Consider the following 20,710-nt stretch of genomic DNA (forward strand, 5'->3'; position numbering starts at 1 on the left):
GACCTCAGCTCTCCAGCATTTGCAACTGGCCTTGGTCCAAACTGGTTCCTGTTGCAAAGCATTAGTACTTTGCCTTGAGTGAGCTGAAGCCCTAGTTTGTGTCAAGAATTAATTCACAGTGTGGCTGTGCTTTTGCCATTGTTCCTTACTCTCTAAGCTTTATTTTGTAATTTAAGGCATATTATTACTGATGTCAGCAAAAGCTGAACTCTGACTGGTGTTTTAAATTAGGCCATGGCCAGCCCTTCACCTCAGTGTACCCCATTCTGGTGAAAGATGAATGGTTTAAGAAAAGATTTTGCACAGGAGAACAATAAATACTTTAGAGACCCAGAAAAGGGGAAAATGGCAAGATCTTGCAGAATAGTTTGGAAACAAGTAGCAAACACAAACAGAAATCTTGAATCAGATACTGAACACTCAATTTGGGAATGTTCCATGTTTTACTGAAATTGATTAAATCAGCTAAAAAAAGCATTCTTTAGATGAACTTAGCTCATTATAATGTGAAAAACACATCTCTGAAGCTTAGATTATGCACTTCCAAATGAACCTTACCTACTGAATATGCACAATAAATTCGAAATGCATTGTACCTTTAAATTGAAGCAGGCAAAAGATTGTCGAATAGCTATTGAGTAGGCAGGTATTTAGACATCAGGTAAGTGCAGACTTAGATATTTTGAAAATATCTTAGCTACAGTGCTTGGCTAGAACTAGGTGTGCTGGCTCTGTGGATTCACCACCCCAGCACCCACCTCTGCACAAGCACAAAATAAACATGACCTTCTGTGTGGATTGGCTTCTTGCATACCGGGTTGAACACATTTCTGGGGACAACATCATGACAGGAACATCTTTTTTTCAGCAACATCAACTTACTATTTGCCCCATTTGAGTGGGTGCAGCAACGTGCTGCTGCATGGGGGAATGGAAGAAGAGGACACCCTCTTCCCACAGAATGTGTTATTGTTAGGAGCATCATTTTGCTTGTATAGTAAAAGCTCTGCGCACACTTACTGAAAGCCATTTCACCCAGAGAGCATCGTAAGTCAAAGCTGGGCTTAGGATGAAGTTGAACTGTACAAACCATATCAGGACTTAAGAGATTTTTATTACTGTTCTGCTGCTTCTGGAAGTTTACATCTTGACAACAATCAAATGATTAGAGGCTCACTAAAATCCTGATTGGACAAACAGGGCAGGATTAAACCACAGAATTTCTGTACCAACCTCAAGCAGACAAGCAACTGCAAACCTTGATAGTTCTATGACTGGGGAGCAGTAAAGCTGGTCATTGTGTATTACACATGTATTTCATATAAAGATGTTTAAATACATCCTTGTACCAAAAAGAGATTGTTTGCCCCACTGAGAGCCTGAGCAGTGGCTGTCCTGGCACCCTGGTGAGGGGCAAAGCCCACTCCACAGCTGAGGGGCAGTTCAGCAGCACTGAACTGTCAGGCCTTTCAGTGGCACAGCAAGGTGGGGATGATAAGCTGCTGCTCCTTCCTCTCCACTGACAGTACATTCTGTCAGCCACACCAGTGCTTGCAACATTAACATGTAGGTGGAACTTCAGTAGTAGGCAGAAAACATCCAGATAAAGAACTCTAAATCATTGTTCCTTTCTCAGTAGAAACCTAGATCTGGGCTCAGTTCAGCTTCTGAATTAGAAATCCTTTCATCCAAACAAAGCACTTCTCCCAGACTTCAGTTCACTTACAAATTAGTGTGGCTGTACCAAAATAAAGCTGCAACCAAAAGCTTCAATTTCAGAAGTTACTTTATTTATATTTTTAGTAGGGAGGAAGAAGAGGGCTTGGTTTTTTGTTGAAGCTATTACTAAGTTAGTATGCTGCTGTTTCCAGGCTACTTTTCCCCACTTATTTGTCATTCCAGTTAATAAACATACATTTCCATTAACATTTTGTGGTTTTTGTGTTGGCTTGAAATCTGAAGACAGATTTAAAGATGATTTTTTGCAAAATCATTTTAGCCAATGTTTCCTAAGATGTTCCTTTAACTGTGGGATTGTGGACTGCTGTTGTTTACAACGATGGCACCTGAGGGGAAGTTTGAGAAGTTCAGAGGTATGGTCTTTCACCACCACTTTTCCTTTGCTTCTTACCATCTCTATCACATCTGGGGAAAAAAATAAAAAAGATCATAGGTATTGAGACCACATAGCGTCATGAAACGCATGAGACTGTAAATCTCTCTGCACTGTGTTTTGCATGCACAGTGTGTCATTGCTGCATTCTAATTTGAACCAGCCACAAAATGTGTTGAGTTTTACTCAGTGCTACTCCCCAATATCTTAAATTAAATAAAACCTTTTACTTGCTGCAATAAAATGTATACCTTGCACATTTGTTTGGAGGAAAATCCCAATGCCAGAACCTGCAAGCAGGATTGTATGTTATGGAATACTTTTTCTAATCATTACCTTGAGAATTTAAGAAGTAGTCTGTAGTAAAAGAATTCCAGTGCTTTTTGGTTTTCAGGGCTGGAGAATCAAAATCCTGGCTGATGACATGCAAATGTAGCTGACTGAAAAGAATATATAACATAGATATGAGAGAAGAAGGTTAATGCTCAAAGTTGTTTTGCAGTTGCATCAGTTGCAAACATGATTCAGCAGAGTGCCAGCCTTGTGGGTCAGTCCTGACCCTGTGACAGAAGAAATGCAGTCTGTTCTGGAACACTGTCTCTTGCCAACCATTTCACTTATAAATGGTCAGGGTCACTAATCTGCATTTTCCATTAGCCCCTCACTGCAGTCTATATTCCTGCTGATTTCCAAAAATGTGGAGACAGTAGTGTTAGTAAACCAAAGGTTTATTAAACGTTTAATAATAAACCAAAGTTTTATTATTTGTAGAGTAACTGAATGGGACTTGATCAGTGCTCAAAAGCTTCATTCAAGAACTGGAGAACACCTGACTGCAGTATCAACAGGCACTTGGACATTCTAAGGTCTGGACTTAAACACAAGACTCAAATCCTTGCTCGGTATTAGGCCGGACTTGATGGGTCTAGCGGTTGGTCTCTAATCCCACACTGGTGCCCTGGGAAGGGGATGCCCTAGCATTGGCAGCAGTGCTCCTGTCACTGGGGCTGGACCACAGGCATCCCACAGCCCCAGGCACCAACCTCTGCTAGAGAATCCCAACAAGCATTTCCCACTGTACCAAAGATACTTGTGCATCGGGATCTATACAGAAGTGTGGGGCAAAGGACTGCACACCAAGCTGTCTGTAGGGTTGAGGAGGATTGCCGGTTCTTCAGCAATGCCAAATCTCAGGGATTTAGCCCCAAATCTGTGTAACTGGAAGAACAGCATGCCCACCACATGACTCCTCTGGGTCTTACCTCACACTGGGGATAGCATGGTAACCCAGCCTGAACTCTAGGCTCTCACTGGCAGGGCACTGTTTGATCATTTTTTGCCCAACGGCATGCATGTGTTCCAAGAGGTCAAGGTGATCCCTGGTGACCGACTTCAGGCTTGAAATGGGGTCCCATGGTAAGATAAGCCAGTGGTAACGTGCTTTGGGATATTTATCCTTGATGACTACAGTCTTTTCATCTTTGTAAACCTTGGAAAAAAGAAAATAACTAGATTACTTTCTGATTGAAAGTTAAATATATTATTTCTATAAGCACTATATTTAGTGGAGAGATGCTATCCAGTAAGAACTTTTGCTGGAATAAAGTTGCTCCAGGATAAGCACCCTCTTCCATAACATATACCAGGGAGCTATGGAGACGTGTTCCAGCATCCTTTTTCATATACTTAATTATAAAAGGAAAAAGCTTTCCAATCTTACTTTACAGTAAGTTAACCACAACTATAGGTGTATATGAACACTTGAAAATCACCTGGACTGAGATACCAGTGAGGCCTAGGGAACTCTACTTCCATCAGGCTCCATTCAAGCTCTGCAGTCACAGACAAAACCACTGTGCTCAATACAGAACATGTAGGAATGCACTGGGCTGCAGATTTCTGGAGTGAAGCACAAATCTCAGATGTGCTACCAGCAGTGTGCTGCAGACCTCTTCCAGCATTGCAAAGACAAAAATATTCAAGTCTGGGCTATTTCAGTTCATCCTACCCAGTGTGCTGCTTTGTAAGATCACTCACAAGGAGAACAGATTCCTGTCTATGATGCCTTTCTTCCTGTTTTCATTTTGTTTTGTCTTCTGCAACAATTCAATGTGGTTGCGGAAGAGAGATGGTTGGGAAGCTTGTGGACAACAGTGGGGAGATCCCAGCAATAACAAGCTGTCAGGTTGTGCGCAGAAACTGTGTATTATGCCTCTGGTCTCTTAGCAGTGCACCTGCTGATGAGAGATGGATGACGTCTTCGTCACCTTTGCTAATTATTCTTAAATGTTTATATACAGATCAGTCTTACTCAGCAGGAAGGAAGATTAAAGTTCTATCAGTACACAAATCACAAGATTGATTCTTTCAGCAGCAGGATATTTTATTACACGCATATTAGTGTCTGCTCCTGCTGCCAGCAGGAAAAGGATCACTTTCAAGTCTTTTCAGAAGAAAGAAATATTACCATTAAATATTTGATTAAAAAGAAAATATAGGAGTTCTGTTGTTTATGCATTCACATTTAAACTACAACTAATAAAGCTAACCTTCACTCATAAACAGTTATTTGTGTCTAACATTAAAAGAACAGTTTTAAAACCTGCTTACATTTTGGGTCAATAAAGCCCTGTTTGCTAAGTATATAGAATTCTGCTTCAGGGATAAAAATTAAGCTTCATGTTTAAAGTAAGGAAAAATTTCCATAGTTTTACCATCCCCTATAGACAGGCTCATTTGAAAGTGCTGGCCATTCTAGGACAATGGGCATCCAGTTCTCCTGTACATCTATGCAGTTCAACACTTCACACTTCAATTAAAAAAAAAAAAATCAGTCAAGAAATAGGAGCCTTCTGTTCAATTATCAGCTAAGTGAGGAACTGGCTCACAGGCTGGGTACGAAGGATTACAGTGAATGGGGTGACATCAGACTGGTGACCTGTCACTGACAGGGTTCCACAGGGTTCCATCCTCAGCCCAGTGCTCTTGAACATTTTAATTCATGACCTGGACACAGGACTGGAAAGAATAGAAAACAAGGTTGCAAATGACACTAAACTGGGAGACCCGTAAACTCCCTTGAAGACAGGAAGGCCCTGCAGAGAGGCCTCGACAAATTAGAGGGCTGGGCAGAAGTTTAACAAGGGAAAGTGCCAGATTCTGAACCTGGGACAGGGCAACCCTGGACATATGGAGAGACTGGGGAGCAAGAGGCTGGAGAGCAGCTCCATGGAATAGGACCTGGGGGTTGTGGTCTGTGGCAAGTTGAACACAAGCCAGCAGTGTCCTGGCAGCCAGGAGGGCCACCCATGTCCTGGGGACATCAGGCACAGCATCACCAGCTGGGCAAGGGAGGGATTGTTCTGCTCTGCTCTGCACTGGGGCAGCCTCACTTCCAGTGCTGGGGGCAGTTTTGGGTGACACAATAGAAGATATTAAGCTCTTAGAAAGCGTTCAAAAGGCGGCTAAGAAGATGGTGAAGGGCCTTGAAAGGAAGCCATATGAGGAGCAGTGAGGTCAGTCGGTCTATTCAGCGTAGAGGAGACTGAGGGGAGACCTCATTGCAGTTACTACTTCCTTTTGAGGGGACAAGAAATAGCAGGCACTGATCTCTTCATTCTTATGACAGTGACAGGACTTGAGGCAATGGCCTGAAGCCGAGTCAGGGGAAGTTTAGGCTGGATGTCAGAAAAAGGTTCTTCATCCAAAGGGTGGCTGGGCACTGGAATGGACTCCCCAGGGAAGTCATCATGGCATCAGGTCTGCCAGAGTTCAAGAAGCACTCTAAGGTATATGGTGTGATTTCTGGGGATGTCCCGTGCAGGGCTAAGAGCTGGATTCACTGATCCTGACAAGTCCCTTCCAACTCAACAAACACTATGACTCTAAATTATTTTCAGCCTGACAGTGATCATCACCTGAAGGGGCCCAGTGAGACCAGGGTCAGATCCTACCAGCTGACATAAAGGTGTGAAAGTTAAGAATTTGCTGGAAACCAGGAAACTGCACTAAGAAACAAGACAGTGCTGACTGCTGGAGAATGGGAACCTCTGTGGCTTGCTCAGCTTCAAATGATAACCCCATTTTAGTTGGTTTCCCTGAGGAAACAAAGCAACTGCACAGCTCACCTGCTCTCCCATCAACCTTTTTGAAATCTGTTGGCCAAATCTCACAGTACGGAGAATTCAAAGCTAATTAAGACAACAACACTCTGCAAAATCAGTACAGTAGAAACTCTCAAGTTAATGTTGCTAAAGAGAGAGACGCAAGTACATTTCAGCCCTTATGCAGGACTCCACTGATTATCCAGATCGTTAAAGTAAATTGCAGAAGGAAGAATGCAAGCTCATTTAGCTTTGCTAGACAGGGTCTACTGTAAAGTGCAAGTATATAGCTCTCACCTGCATTTTTGGATCTTGCATGGAGCTCTTTAGACCCTGACTCCAGTGTCCTAAATGTTCCTATTGCACAGAATGAAAAAAATAAATTACAAGATAATTAAGTGTCCAATTATGTATTTTAAAGGATTCAGTTAAGAACATCCATTAGTATGCAGCAGGACAATAACAACTGAATGACAATTAGAAGAAGAAAATATAAATATAAAAGCTCAATTATTTCCCTTCTACAAAACACCAACACACCTGCTCCAACTGCCCCCAAAAAGCTACTTTTGAAAACTCCTAAGAAGATTTTGTGAAGATGGAGAGTTCAATCTCCCACACATTGGAAATTTAACAACAGGGAACAATAAATGTGTTTAAATTTAATAATTTGCCTGCACGTATCATGGCACAAGACCCTCTGCTTCAGGGATCACAAGAACCAAAGAAAGACCAAAGATCTCCATTAACTGCCCTCTCCCATACTGCTCTGCACAGAACAGAGTTGTTGCAGTGAGTGGCCTTATCCTTAGATACATTGATTTTTTTTGTATTGTGCAGTAGCTTGTACAGAAAACAAGAAAGGCACAGGAGTGATCAAGCCAAGACAAGCTATTTCTTAGGTTAGCTGCTGAACACCTAATAGAAGGTGTGCCTTGAGTGCACCTTTTACAAAACAGATGTTTTAACTATTCAAATCAGCAATGATATTCATCGTATTCTTACAAAGGAAAAAGTTAAAACATTATTACGGTGCTGTCAGCGAAACAGTGGGTCAGCTACCTGCTCATTCCACCACAAATCTGGTCCTAATATAACTAGCCCAAGTCCACAAATGAAGTGGCCAACTCATAGCAACCTGAGACTAAAATTTTGTCTTAAGGGTTTAATTTCTGTGCCTTCTCCTCCAGCACTGCACTAGTTCCAAATGCATTAAGATCTTTTATTTTGTTCATGTCACAGGGCTAAAAACTCCCTTTCAAAGATTCTGTCTGGTAACATTCGTTAATGTAAAAATGGTTGTGCCATATGGAATTAACAAAGCAGAAAAAGAAAAAATGCCCCATGCAATTATAAACAAACTAACTGAAAAACAAAAAGGCTCAGGTTGTTCTGTTCTCTGTGCACTTGCTTTTAGATAACCACTGAAGAGCCGGGACAGTGTCCTTGGGTGTCTCCAGCTAAATGGAGCTCATGTGGACTGCCCCTCTAGCAGAAACTGCAGCAGAAACCAGAGATTAAATCCTCATTCGCTACAGGGAAGCCCCCTCACACGCACCTAACCCTCAGGTCAGGTTAGAATGAGTCCCAAGTAACTTTCCAAGGGTCTGGGTGATGTCAAGAGCATGTTACACCTTTCATGCTCTGTATACTGTGGATGTGATGATCTGTGTTCACCGGAGATGCCTGCCACCAGCAGAATCCACAAAAGTAAAAGACCATGTCTCCCCATGGAGCAGAAAACCCCAGGAGAAACAGCACAAATATTAATACCAATACACTTGCCTTTTTGCTCGAAGTTCCTTCAAGTGTAGATACACTGGTATTGCTTAGCTTGGGATTTGTAGAACTGCCTTGTGTATCCACCACCTCCAACTTCACTGTTTTTCTGGGCACAAGCTCTGTATCATCATTCTCACAGGAGTCCTCATGTGGCATCCTGTCTGCTTTTGGAACAGTTTTCCCAAACTCTTCAGCAAATTGCACCGTGTAGGGGTAAAGGTTATTCACAATATGCAGAACTTGGCCTGGCTTCATTTTCACCACTTCATCCTTACCAATATTCACAAGATCAATACTAGTTGGGTTGACCCCTATCTTTGGTAGGCAGAAAAAGGGAAAGATAGTAGAAAATGATGCTGTAAGTGGAACTTCTGCTCAGTTCTCCTGGAATACCACTATCCTGGAAAGCAAATGCATTTTGTATTCACTGCCCACCCTGCCCACATCAACCCACTTTAGCAGACCAGGCAGTGCAGCACCATGGACATCTGTTTCTGTCCAGAATTGCAGTCACAGCTGCCAGCAGACAACCTCAGGGCCTGGAGTCACTGGGAGCCTGGGTCTGCAGCAGCTACAGAGTTACAGCATCACTTGTGCTGCACTTCCCTCACAAAATTAGCAACCTATTAAACTACTAGTAACGGCAGCAACTATTTCTGAGGAGTAACAGTGAATTGTTTTAGTTCAATCACACTGCAGTGTAGGCAACCTACAGTGATTGCCTGACAGATGGATTTGGCCTCATCATGTGGGTGACCCTACAAAAATTAGTAGTCTTCAGCAAACTGCTTTTGGTTAATGTTTATGCATGAAACAGGCTTCAGGAAATCAGCTCTCTCCTGTGACTGATGTACTCAGTCAGAGTGTTTCATTAGCTTTGTTGCTGCCATACCTGCATGCTTCACAAGATGGTATTATACCTCTCACTTGGTATTCACTGCAATGAAGCACACATCTGATTCCAACCAGGATCTCTTTAGTCTACAGCCCTGCAGTTTCACCCAGGTCAAGGAAGCTTCCCATCAGCAAATAAAGTAGCAAACAACTGATCACTAGAACCTTGTGCCACACACCTCTCACCTGGGGTGCAACTCTTTAATAAGAAGTGAAAACATGCTAGCACCCACCAGCAGAGAGTACTCCCAGTTTTGAGATTCCAGTAACACAATATTCAAATCATGCCTAGGGCTGATTTCTGTGAAAAACTGTTTGAGATATCTCTGCCAGATCCATCAGATACCACTGGGGTGCCTGTGCTTAGAGGGCTCTGGAGGCATTTTAAGACATTATCCCTCAGTAGGTAGAACACATTGTGCTGTCCACGCAGGCTGATGCTGTGGGCACACACACACAAACATCAGCACCAGAGACCTTTCCCTTCATATTATCTCAGAGATACTCAGTCTCATAAGTGTAAGAGAGTATGCCTGCCTCCATCCATCTGGTAACATGAGCATTCCTGCAGCGCTGTCTCACATCCCATCCCTTCCCAGAAGTAACCACATCTCTGGCTGTATCAGCCCACCAAGAAAAATCTTCTACAACTGAATAGTCCCATTAAGACAAGAACTTCAACCTTAAACAAAGGGCTGCCTCAGCTTGTGAAGTTTAAGGCTCAGGAGGAAGATAAGCAAGTTTAGTACAAGAAGTCCTAAGTTTTTCAAATGCAGCACCTGACAGAACTGATTGAGGACTGACAACAGAATCCCCTGATGCTAAAAGTCTGGCTGCTTTAGACTGGAGTATACCTGGAAGAAACAGGGCAGTCTTCCACTGAGGTGCACAAAGAAAAAAGTTCACTTCTGAGGGCAACTTTCTGTAACCACCCTTGGTGATAAGAAAGCTTTAGGTCCCTCAGACCCAGCGATCAGAATCATCACTTGGAGCATTTGTGGAATTAAGTACAACTGTCCCAGTAAGCATCAGAAATACTGTAAATCCATACACAAAAACATACCTGTTTAACTGTGACATACCCCTTGTTACAGTCTGCTTTTAACTGAACTGGAAAAGAAAGAACAAAGTGTCACAAAACAATGTAAATAAAAAGAACTCTGCTGAACCACCCAGTGCAGAAAACACTCCTCTTTTTGAGGATCTGTTTCTGTCTGGAGCCGATCTTTGTGAATGTATGCAAAGAATATTTCTGCCTTGTTTCCTCTTTCTAGAACCACAAATAAAAACAGAGCCAACCCATAAACTGTGCTGAGGGTGAAATCACTTCAGAACAAAGGTGGATTCTGTTGATGCCTCATACATGTTCTTGACATTCTCACCAGCCCTCTGTGACAATATGGCATAGCGCAAGACTAGGTCCAGAGGCACAGAAGGCAGGGAAGATGTGCAGTATTGTATAGGTGACAGGTATTTTCATTTATTCTCCAAGATCATATTATTTTAAGTATAAAATAAAAGTCATGCTAAGAACCGGTGGAATACTGGGAGAAGAAATGCTGCTCACGAAGCAGGGATGCAGACAGTGAAGCACAACTGTGGGCCTGGGAACTCACATTAAGGTTTAATGCTTTAGTTTACGGAGGTGGACATCCTGTCATTGAGTGTCTCTGATTCTTTAGATCCCAGAGATCTCTGTAAGGGCTCATTAAAAAGGCAGGATGACTTCAAGAACCAGGCAACACGGCAGACCACACAGAGGAACAAGGCAAGCCGAGATGCTGCTGCATGTAGAAAGCAGGATATGAGCTAAATCACCTTACCTTGCTGCCGTGAACATTTCTTATCCGTTATCCCAGTCTCTGGGCCACGCCCAATCACCACAGCTTCCAAATGTGGCAGTTTCACTCGCTGAGTGCACTTCTCCTTCCCCACAAGCCAGCACACACGCATCTCTGTGCTACAGTGCAAAATAAACAGTGCGTGACCATCATGCCACTTTCTAATGGGCCACCTTCCTGTGGAACAGGGTCCATGAATTCTGTTGTCCGCCCATCCACTAGCCGAACCAATTTTGCTAACTTATTTCATGTTTCTGAAATTCAAGGCAAAGCACATCACCATCACAGACATAATCTACGAAATCTTGCTGTTGAAAGGGCAATCCTGTTTTCCTTCCTACACTACCATACATTCTCACATCCATGAACCATACACAGGAAAAATCGATTGGATTGATAGCTTCGTCTGACAGAAGAGCCTAGCCACGAAATAGCTCAATTTGTTTCCCACTGAATCAGAGTTCACCCCAGAGATTAACTTAACCACCAAAACAAGAGAGAGCAGTAGAAGACAAGAGATGATGAGAGAGTCGGGATAGCTTCATCCAGCAACAGTCAGCACACGGACCACGCTATAAAACCTTCAAGTTTACACTGATTTGACCCTGGACAGCAAAAACCCCTCACCCTGTCCGGTGCTCGGCGCTCTTCCTCCCAGCTCTCTGGTGGTGACCTCATCCCGGCGGAAAGTAAGGCTCCCTCCGCAGTGTAACATCGGCACTGTCGCACACCCATCCCTATGGCATACCTATCCCCGTGGGCCCCGTTCCCATGGCGAAGCCGGGACGGACTCATCCCCCTTACCAATCAGTTGGTGCAACGCGTCTCCCGCGTGACCAGGTAGCGGCACCCGCCGCGGCGCGTGATCCGGCGCAGGCGCACTGAGCCCGGGCACAGCCGGGTGGGCTGGGTCCTGGCACAGGCGCAGACCCGTGGAGCGGGCCGGGTCGCCGGCCAGTCTGTGCAGCGGCGGAGCCAGGCCCGTGTAGGGTGAGGGGGGAAAGATGCGGACCGGTGCCCCGAAGGCGACGGCCGGCCCGGCGTACCGTACCCGGTACAGCTCGATACCTCCGAGGGCGGGAGCCGCCCGGCGCGCAGGCGCGACGCGAGGTACACACAGGCCAGGGCGGGAGCCACCGCCCGCGCGGGGCGGGGCGGAGCCCATGCTCAATGCGGACGGCGGAGGCGGGCGCTGATTGGCCAAGTGCCCTCCCCTCCCGAACAACCATTGGTGGGCCGCTCGCCCGGGCCCGGCGCGCGGCGGGGCAGGACTTCCGGGGTGGGGCCGGCTGTAAGGCGCCGGGGCTGCAGGACCGGCCCGAACTTTCCAGAAGAGTCCGGATCGGAGCAGCAGGGAACGGGATCTGCGCCCGCCGCCTCGGGCACTTCCTGCCGCTGCAGCCACCGCCACCGCCACCGCCATGGTGAAAGAGACCACCTACTACGATGTGCTGGGCGTGAAGCCCAGCGCGTCCGCCGAGGAGCTGAAGAAGGCCTACCGCAAGCTCGCGCTCAAGTACCACCCGGACAAGAACCCCAATGAAGGCGAGAAGGTCGGCGGAACGGGCCGGGGCGGTGGGGCCGGGGCGGTGGGGCCGGGTGGGGGTCCCGCCGAGTGTACCGCAGGTTCCTGAGTGCTGGTGACTGTCCTTCCTGCAGTTCAAGCAGATCTCCCAAGCCTACGAAGTACTGTCGGACCCGAAGAAGAGGGAGCTGTATGACAAAGGAGGAGAGCAGGCTATTAAGGAGGGTGGCTCCGGCGGCGGCTTCGGGTCACCCATGGACATATTCGATATGTTCTTCGGCGGCGGAGGGAGGATGCAGAGGGAGAGGCGAGGTAACGTGTCGGCGGGGTTGTCAGATTCTCTGAGGAGAATGCCGTAGATGTGGGAATTTAAACAGAGTTAAACTGAAGTTACAGGCTTAATGTAAAAATCGGAGAAAATTGTTGTCCCTTAATGCCTGAAACCAGAAGGGAGGGCATTTGGTTGGTATGGTGGTAGTTTGGTGTCCTGTGCATTGTCTCCTGTTAATCACTAACCAGATGTGTTTGGAGAACCTTTAGCTGAGTGTAAGCCCAGCTGTTAGTAGACAGAATAGGAAATGGGAGGGTAAAGTAGCTTAAAATGGTTTAACTAAGCTACTTTAAGCGTAGTGTCTAAAAGCAACTATCTAAACAGGAGACCAAAATCCAGTTCAGTCTATGAAGCCTTTCTGTGTTCCTCCTGCATTGTGCAGTGGAATTAAGTTGAAGCTGCAGTAAAATGCTACCCAGAAGTTAAGCTCCAGTTTAATCATGCTGGGGAAAACTTTAAACTTGTGAAGAGCAGTGCTTGACTCCATGACCTCTTAGTGCAGATCTGGTGAAAAGGGGAAGAAAAAATGTTTTGTATCAGAATGTTAAGAGTGTCTGTCAGTAACAACTCAGAGCTCAGCATCCTTTACAAAAATTAAGCTTACAGCAGCTGAAATGCTAAGGAGTTCCTGAGGGTAAAAATGTAATTGCTCATTTCTGGTTCCTAAAGGTCACCTATTGAGAGGAAGAAAGTGCTGAAGTGGAGATTCCAAACAGAGTCTCTTGTTTCTAGGAGATCTGTTTGGTGACTTTGTTAAAACCAGAGTCTTGCATTATAAAGCTTAAACGACTGAGGTTTTGTATGTTCTGTTGCTCTTACTGTTTGTACTTTTCCAGAAGGTCTCTTCTGTGTTTACCTGAGTCAAAGTCAAAACAGGTGTTACCTAATATGACAGCAGCTGGAAAGGGGCTTTTGACCAATACAAGCAAAACAAGACAAAGTTCTATTGAAACAAGATGTTAAAGCCTCGAGACTTGGTTTATCATGGCTTGGCAGGGAGATGTGCAGACCAAGCTTCTAAATTTGAGTAAATATAGATGTTCTTTTATAGGTAAAAACGTGGTCCATCAGCTGTCAGTAAGTTTAGAAGATATGTACAATGGTGCGATGAGGAAACTTGCACTGCAGAAAAATGTTATCTGTGACAAATGTGAAGGTAATGTTGAAACTGAAACTAAACAGTAGATGTATCTAAAACTTTCGGGGTTTGCTTCCCCCCCCCCCCCCCCCCCCCCCCTTGTAGCACATAACCACCTGTTTCCAATTTTTGTTCTCAGGTCGTGGTGGTAAGAAAGGTGCAGTAGAATGCTGCCCTAATTGCAGGGGAACAGGCATGCAGATCAGAATTCACCAGATCGGGCCAGGAATGGTGCAGCAGATCCAGTCTGTGTGCATGGAGTGTCAGGGGCATGGGGAGCGTATCGGCCCGAAGGACCGGTGTAAGAGCTGCAATGGCAGAAAAATTGTTAGAGAAAAGAAGATCCTAGAAGTTCACATTGATAAAGGTGAGGTGTCTTACTAAAGTGAAGTATTGAACTTGGATATAGTGACCAACTTTGCAGTGCTAAAACAGAAGGTTTAGCAAATACATGGGGTTTGATCTGGTGAGTAACAGTGCTGAACACATACACAGTAGAATTGCTTGTTGCTGCCTTACAAAAAGTAGACTTGTTTCTAGGGAAGATCCGCTACCTCTGCATTCACTTCTGAAGCCTGGTACATATCTAAGGATGAATTCTGAAATGTGTATTATTGTAATCAGTGAATTATTTTTCAGGTCCCTCTAAGCCCACTTTGTGATCAGGTAGCCTAATCAGTTTTCACTGCCTGCAGCAAAATCCTGTAGACTCTGATCACTTCTGCTGTGTTTCAGTGTGAAAGAGAACCAGGTCTGCTATAGTGATAGGGTGCAGAGACAGTGCTAAGCCTCTCATGCTTAGAGCTCTGTTGGCTACACAGCCCTGACAGGGCTGCTCAGGCAGGTACTACTTCCTTGCCTGGCAAAATGCAGCTCGATAAACAAATCCACAACGGGGATGGGTGAATGTAATGATGTTGAGAGACAAATGCATCTCTGTTGAGGGGGCTGCCCAAAAGCTGATGCAAGAAGTCAGCTCTGGAGTAGTGCAGCCTGTAAGACTGCAGAACAATCTGATAAGTACATGACTTTTACAGACTTGCTCAAGATGATGATCTGCAATTGTTAACATGTAAGCAGAGCTTATGCAATGCCTGAGTTTGTAGGGGAAATCCTACAGTAGTAATAAATATGAGAACTAGAAGGGATATATTACTGATATTTTGAACAGGGAAGTCTTATGAGAAAAATGTTTTTCTAGAAGGAAAGGAAGATAGACTGATGCAGCATTAGAAAGCTAGTATTTCTTTTTAGATAGACTTCTTGTGTGGACGAAACAAGTTCCTTACAGGAGGTTTTTCAGTCCATGGGGAATGCTTCTTGAGCTTGGCAGGCACTAAGATGATGTTTCATGAGGAGATACGCCATGTATTTATAAAACTGAAGAAGATGACTGGTCAGTTGCTCTTGAGATGCAGTTTGTACAGAGTGTTTCTGACTTCTTTTTTGTATTTGTGTGTATAACGAAAACAGTTTTGATGATATTTCCCTTCAGAACTTCATGTTGGTGGTTCTTTCGGCAGTACAGTTAAACTTGATGGTCTTGAAACATAGCACTGACTTCAGGTTAGTGCCATTAAGATCTGTTGATCAATGTTAGATTAAAAAACAATGAAAATTAATACTTCAAGGGCAATTCCTTCAATACCTGATGTTCTTGCTTAAAGATCCAGAGACATCTTGATACCAGCTCATGCCTGTAGAAGTGTGTGTTAGTGCTTTTGTCTCAAAGATAAGAAAAATGTTTATTTGTTTTCTGCAATAGGAATGAAGGATGGTCAGAAAATAACATTCCATGGTGAAGGGGACCAAGAGCCAGGTCTGGAGCCAGGGGATATTATTATTGTCTTGGATCAGAAAGACCACTCTGTATTTACAAGGTAAAGACACTTGAAATTCTCTTATGTTATCTCATGTGATGTTTTTCCATGTGCTTCTTTGATTACCACTCATCTTGTACTACTGGAATGTCAGGGGATATGATCACGTGACTGTCAGTCAGCTGTGAGTTTGTCTGGGTGGTCGGAGGAGTGCTGAGATGGGGGAATTCTGCTACTCAGGCCACTTGCGTTTTAACAGGCAACGAGGTAATCTCCTGTGAGCTTTGGCAGCAGAAGGGGATAGAAGGCAAACAGAAACAGTTGCAGTTAAGAGTTTACAAATTTTTAATTTTAAGAACTCACTGAAATACTGAGGTTTTTAGTAGTTTTGAGTATTTGTGACTGTTTCCCTGCTCTCATTTACTTAGCTCAGAAAATTGCCATTTAGTGTAGTCAACTGTTGTCCACCTGTCCTCAAGGCACAGAAAACTTGGAGTGTGTGCACATGTGTTCGTGGACCTTACTTAGGACAAACTTATTCAGTATAGCATGCACCTTTGTGATCAAACATGTTTTCCCACACTTCATTTCCTGCCCAAGTGCTATGGGCAGGATAATTGCTCCTGTCTGGTTTTTGTTGTGAAAGCAAAAGTGATTCAAGTAGCACTGACCACATCTCAGCTCTTTTGTGTTCCCAGGCAATACTGCTCAGTGTTGCATACCTCCCTCTTTCCTGTCACTGTTTGTGGAATTAGTCTGTCCAGGCTGTTTTGGTCCAGTTAAAAGCACCGCTGATGATCTTGCAGAAGTGTGTTGTGTTTGTATCTCACTGCTGCTGTTTACAGCAGTCACAAGGGAATCACTGGGTTTAAAGAAAGCACTTGTTTGTTTCAACACCAACCACTGACCTTGTGATTGTAGATAGGAATGGTGAGCCAAAGGTTCTTGGGGAACCTGCAGCTGATCTGCCTGACTGTGATGTGTGGTGCTGGGCTCTGGAAGCTGGTGCCATAATTCTGTCCCAAGGAACACTGAGCTCACAGGTTAAGAATCACTTCTCTTTGCTTTGGATGAGCTTACTCAGCTGATTTTTCTTAACTTCCAGTGAAACCAGACACTGATTCAGATACGCCAAACTGTTCTCATGGTTTCCTAGGACTCGAAGTCACAGTTCTGCTAGATTATTTTTATCTATCCTTCTGCCCACTGCCTTCAGTTCTAGTGTCCTTCAATAACCCTTGATATTACTGGTCTTGTGGGGTTATGCTGAGGTCACGCTCTCGCACAAGTGGGATGTTCCTCCTCTCCCGTCAGAGTCTAAAATTAGCTTTTTGTTCAAGTCTCCTGACAGAGACCTTTTAAAAACAGGGTGAGTGCTCTTCATTCTTCGGATAAGATGAAGGATTTTGTAGCCTTTGAGTCACTAGCATTGCCATACTGAAGTTGGAACACAGTTAAAGTAATTAACACTATTTATTCCAGATACTTTTTGGTACTTTCTAAAAGGTAGTTGTATCATTACCCAGAATGCCATCACCTGGTAATAAATCTTCAGAGTGTAATAGATTACCGCAGTGCAAGCTAGGGCAGTTAAGAAGGTACTTACCTGTGCAAAGAAAGGAATTGTCCCAGTTTCAGTATTTATGAGGCTGAGATTATTTTTTTTTTAATTAGGAAAGAACAGTGAAGTGAGACTGGATGCAAGTGGGCCTTGTATTTCTTTTCAGTAAACACTGCTAACACTTCAGATAGCTTGGCATGATCATAATGGCTTTCAGAGTGGGTATCATTCTAGTAATTGAGGAGCTACATTGATATTTGGCATTCTTTGTTTAATTGCCTGAGCTTCTGTTATAATTATAGCTTATTGTAATTTCCAAGTTAAATATTGAAATTGGGGTATGTTCCTTTTACTGTTTCTCTTTCACTGTGACTGTTGTTGATTGGTTCTGCGTTAGACGAGATGAAGATCTGCTTCTGTCTATGGATATTCAGCTGGTTGAAGCACTCTGTGGCTTTCAAAAGCCTATCACAACGCTGGATAACAGAACTATTATTATTACTTCCCATCCTGGTAAGAGTTGGTTTGCTTTCTGTTGGAAGTTGTGGCATACAGTGAATGCAAGCTGGAAATCTAAAGGAACAGAAGCACGCCATCTTGATGTAAAAGGGATGTGTGCTGGTATCAAATTCTTTGCCCTAGTCTTTGCAGTACAAATATTTGAATAAAAAAGGATTTTTGCATAGCAGTCAGCAGTAACTTTCTCTTTGTGTGACATAGTAACAGACCTTACCTCATGGACATACTTGCATCCTGAGGATATCTCATGAGAACTGAAAGCTGTGGGTCTCTGAAAACCACTTTTTCAGCCTTGGAAGCAATGGAGCACTTAATAAATTTGTAAGTATGCTTCCTTTGGGAAGCATAACAAGGTTACAGGACTGTAATGTAGACATCAATCTGCTTTCCTACTCAGATGTTACCAGGCAGTAAGTTCCTGTTACTCAGGAAGTTCAACTACTACATGTTGGTGTTGCTGCCTAACCACAAGGTAGAAAGCTACATAAATATTGAAGGGAATTGTAACTAAAGCTGCTTCTGTTGCCCGCATGGATCTCATCCTTTTTTGGTAATTTTTTGTTGTTTTTTTAGGCCAGGTTGTTGAGCATGGGGCTATTAAGTGTGTGTTGAATGAAGGTATGCCAATCTATCGCAGACCATATGAAAAAGGACGTCTGATCATAGAATTCAGGGTAAGTGAATCAACTCACTTCCATGGCATTTCAGGACTGACCATCCATCCAGAATTTAACCAATTATCACTACTTCAATCAAGAAGAGATACCTATAATCAGATATCCTGTTTTGGTGTTTGTTCTTTACAATGGTGGGAACATACAACCCATCAGAATTACAGTTCAGAGCAAAGAGAAAATTTCCAGAACACTGTGTGCTCAAAGTACATTTAGGTTCCAGAGGAGTTCCTTCAGCAGCCTTGTGAATTTCCATTTGCTTGATATACTCTTTAGTTTTTATTGTCCTGTAGGAAAGGTGCATGAGTAACTTAAAGTTCTGCGCTGGAGTGGAATAGTAGGTTGGAAAATGCTGATTTTCTTCTCTGGGGAGAAGCTAGTGCTGGAAGCTATAGCAGCAGACCCCCTTGTCACTCTAATTAGGAATGGTGGTGGAAATGACACACAGACTCTCACGTTTATTAGCAAGTGAGAGCAATTTTTATTCTTGGAAATTTTCTTTTATAGACAGTTCCAATGGAATAAAACTTCATTGGACAGCAAACTAATACATTACCATCATTGGACAGTTAGGAACGACACCCCTCAATCATTTTGTGCAAGTAAACAACAAGAAGACAAAGAACCACCTGCAAGGATTGTTTTACTTTCTCCAAGACTGTTTAAATTCTTCCTACCAATTTCTCAGGCCGCAGTGTCTCAGGCCAGTATGAGAAATCTGTGTGACTTAGGTACACACAGATGGTGTGCTGCTGCGTGATTTCTAACATTCAGCATCCACACCCCATCTGCTACAGCTTAGAATATATTTAACCATATCTCTAATGCTGACTTTTTGGTTTTATATATATTAATATATGTAGTTGTATATGCTATTATAAATACATAGTTCTTTGTGCTATTATATTACATATATACTTTGCTTTTGTGGGTAATTCCAGAGGGCTGCCTGAGGCAGAAGAAAGGTGTTGAGTTGCCAGAATTAGAAGCTAACTTCATGCAGGCATTAAAAAACATCTTAGTGGTGTTGATAATTTTTAAGCTCTGAATTTAAGTAATCTAAGACAACAAAGCTGACTATGCCAGGTATTTAACCTGTAGGTCGATTTGACTTAGTAAAAAACCAGTTCAGATAGACTTGAGTAACCTTAGTTCTTGATGATTTCAGGTCATCTTCCCAGAGAGTGGCTTCCTGTCCTCAGATAAGCTGTCCTTACTCGAAAAACTGCTACCTACAAGGCAGGAGATAGAAGAAACTGAGGAAATGGAACAGGTGGAATTAGTGGACTTTGATCCATCTCAGAAGCGAAAACACCACTATAATGGAGAAGTGTATGAAGATGATGAGCATCAGCCTAGAGGTGGTGTTCAGTGCCAGACATCATAAATGGGCCAGTGAATAACTTGTGATGCTTTTTTTGTACGCAGTAGTGGATGAGTGAAGGACTACAAGCAGTTTGCCCTCACTTCCTGCTATTTGTTGTTCTATCCAGCTATAGTTATTTCTAAAAGCATAAAGAAATAAACTAAGTAATTAAACTGAGTTTGCAATTTGTGTAAAGCTCCAGGATGCAAGCTAAAATGAAGTTGACTGCATTTCACCCCTGCCTCTTGGTCCAGAAAACTCCCTTACCTGCTTGTCTTTTATTCCAGACCTTGTAATTCCTGTCTGTGTGCAATTGCCCAGGCTTAAACTAAGATTCTGTAGTGTGCTTTTTAGGACTTCTAGATCTTACACTCTGTGAATAAAGTATGCACAAGTACTTATAATCCATGGTGAGATGTAGTTAAGTTTTGTACCAATTAGGATAATAATGTTTTGGGCTTGTACTGGTGTTTGTTAAATAGGGACTGGCTCTAATGCACCCATGTGGTAGATGAGGCTGACGCAGAAGTGCTCGATTTTCCATTAAAGTCACGCGGTCCCCAAGCTCTGCACGCTATTGCCCATGAGGTCAGATAGTCCATTCCTGTGCCAACACTGTTCCTGACCCCAGAGCTAGGTGTGGAGCTTGCTTTGTTCCACTGGTGACTCCCATTTGGCTGCTGTCCTGAGCCACACTGCTTGGGGAGCCAGTGGCTGCTTGGAGCTGCCTTGGCTACTGCGCATTAGTAAAATCCTCCAGGCTTTATCAGCACACAGGTGGCTTGGAGTGTCAGACTGCTGCTAGGGTAAGCTTGATTTCCACCTTGATTACTGAAACCAGATACCCTCGTGTTATGGAAAGAAGTACCAGTCCTCTTAGTGGGTAAATGTGATCCTGCAGAGGAGAGAAGGCTAGTGAATACAACCAACCAATGCATCTAGGATGTTCTGAAATTAATGTATTGTGTGCATTATTTCAAGCTGAGTCTTAAATTTCTGTATGAATGTTCTAATTATTGTAGATGAAGTGTTTCCAATATAAT

At 43.6% G+C, this 20,710-nt stretch overlaps 2 protein-coding genes across 3 annotated transcripts; one reads left to right on the top strand and one right to left on the bottom strand.

Moving 5' to 3' along the window:
* Positions 1–1,122: 1,122 nt before the first annotated feature.
* On the bottom strand, positions 1,123–11,851 carry APTX (aprataxin). 2 transcript variants are annotated; one of them, XM_066181476.1, is made up of 8 exons: positions 11,538–11,851; positions 10,716–10,852; positions 9,956–10,002; positions 8,002–8,313; positions 6,514–6,573; positions 3,376–3,602; positions 2,450–2,553; positions 1,123–2,145 (listed from the first exon to the last, which is right to left on the bottom strand). In XM_066181476.1, exons 2-8 carry the CDS (start codon positions 10,843–10,845, stop codon positions 1,991–1,993), a joined length of 1,035 nt encoding a protein of 344 aa, XP_066037573.1. In that variant the 5' UTR covers positions 10,846–10,852; positions 11,538–11,851; the 3' UTR covers positions 1,123–1,990. The 2 variants fall into 2 exon arrangements, with proteins under 2 accessions (XP_066037573.1, XP_066037574.1); XM_066181477.1 differs by lacking the exon at positions 11,538–11,851 and adding an exon at positions 11,361–11,465.
* Positions 11,852–12,001: 150 nt separating this feature from the next.
* DNAJA1 (DnaJ heat shock protein family (Hsp40) member A1) lies at positions 12,002–19,844 on the top strand. The gene is made up of 8 exons (XM_066181478.1): positions 12,002–12,286; positions 12,393–12,570; positions 13,641–13,745; positions 13,867–14,094; positions 15,493–15,607; positions 17,506–17,621; positions 18,201–18,301; positions 19,470–19,844. Exons 1-8 carry the CDS (start codon positions 12,155–12,157, stop codon positions 19,686–19,688), a joined length of 1,194 nt encoding a protein of 397 aa, XP_066037575.1. The 5' UTR covers positions 12,002–12,154; the 3' UTR covers positions 19,689–19,844.
* Positions 19,845–20,710: the final 866 nt, after the last annotated feature.

The sequence above is a fragment of the Chamaea fasciata genome, unplaced genomic scaffold (assembly GCF_029207755.1).
Source record: "Chamaea fasciata isolate MVZ Bird 193981 ecotype frontalis unplaced genomic scaffold, bChaFas1.0.hap1 SCAF_4, whole genome shotgun sequence".
NCBI lineage: Eukaryota > Metazoa > Chordata > Aves > Passeriformes > Sylviidae > Chamaea > Chamaea fasciata.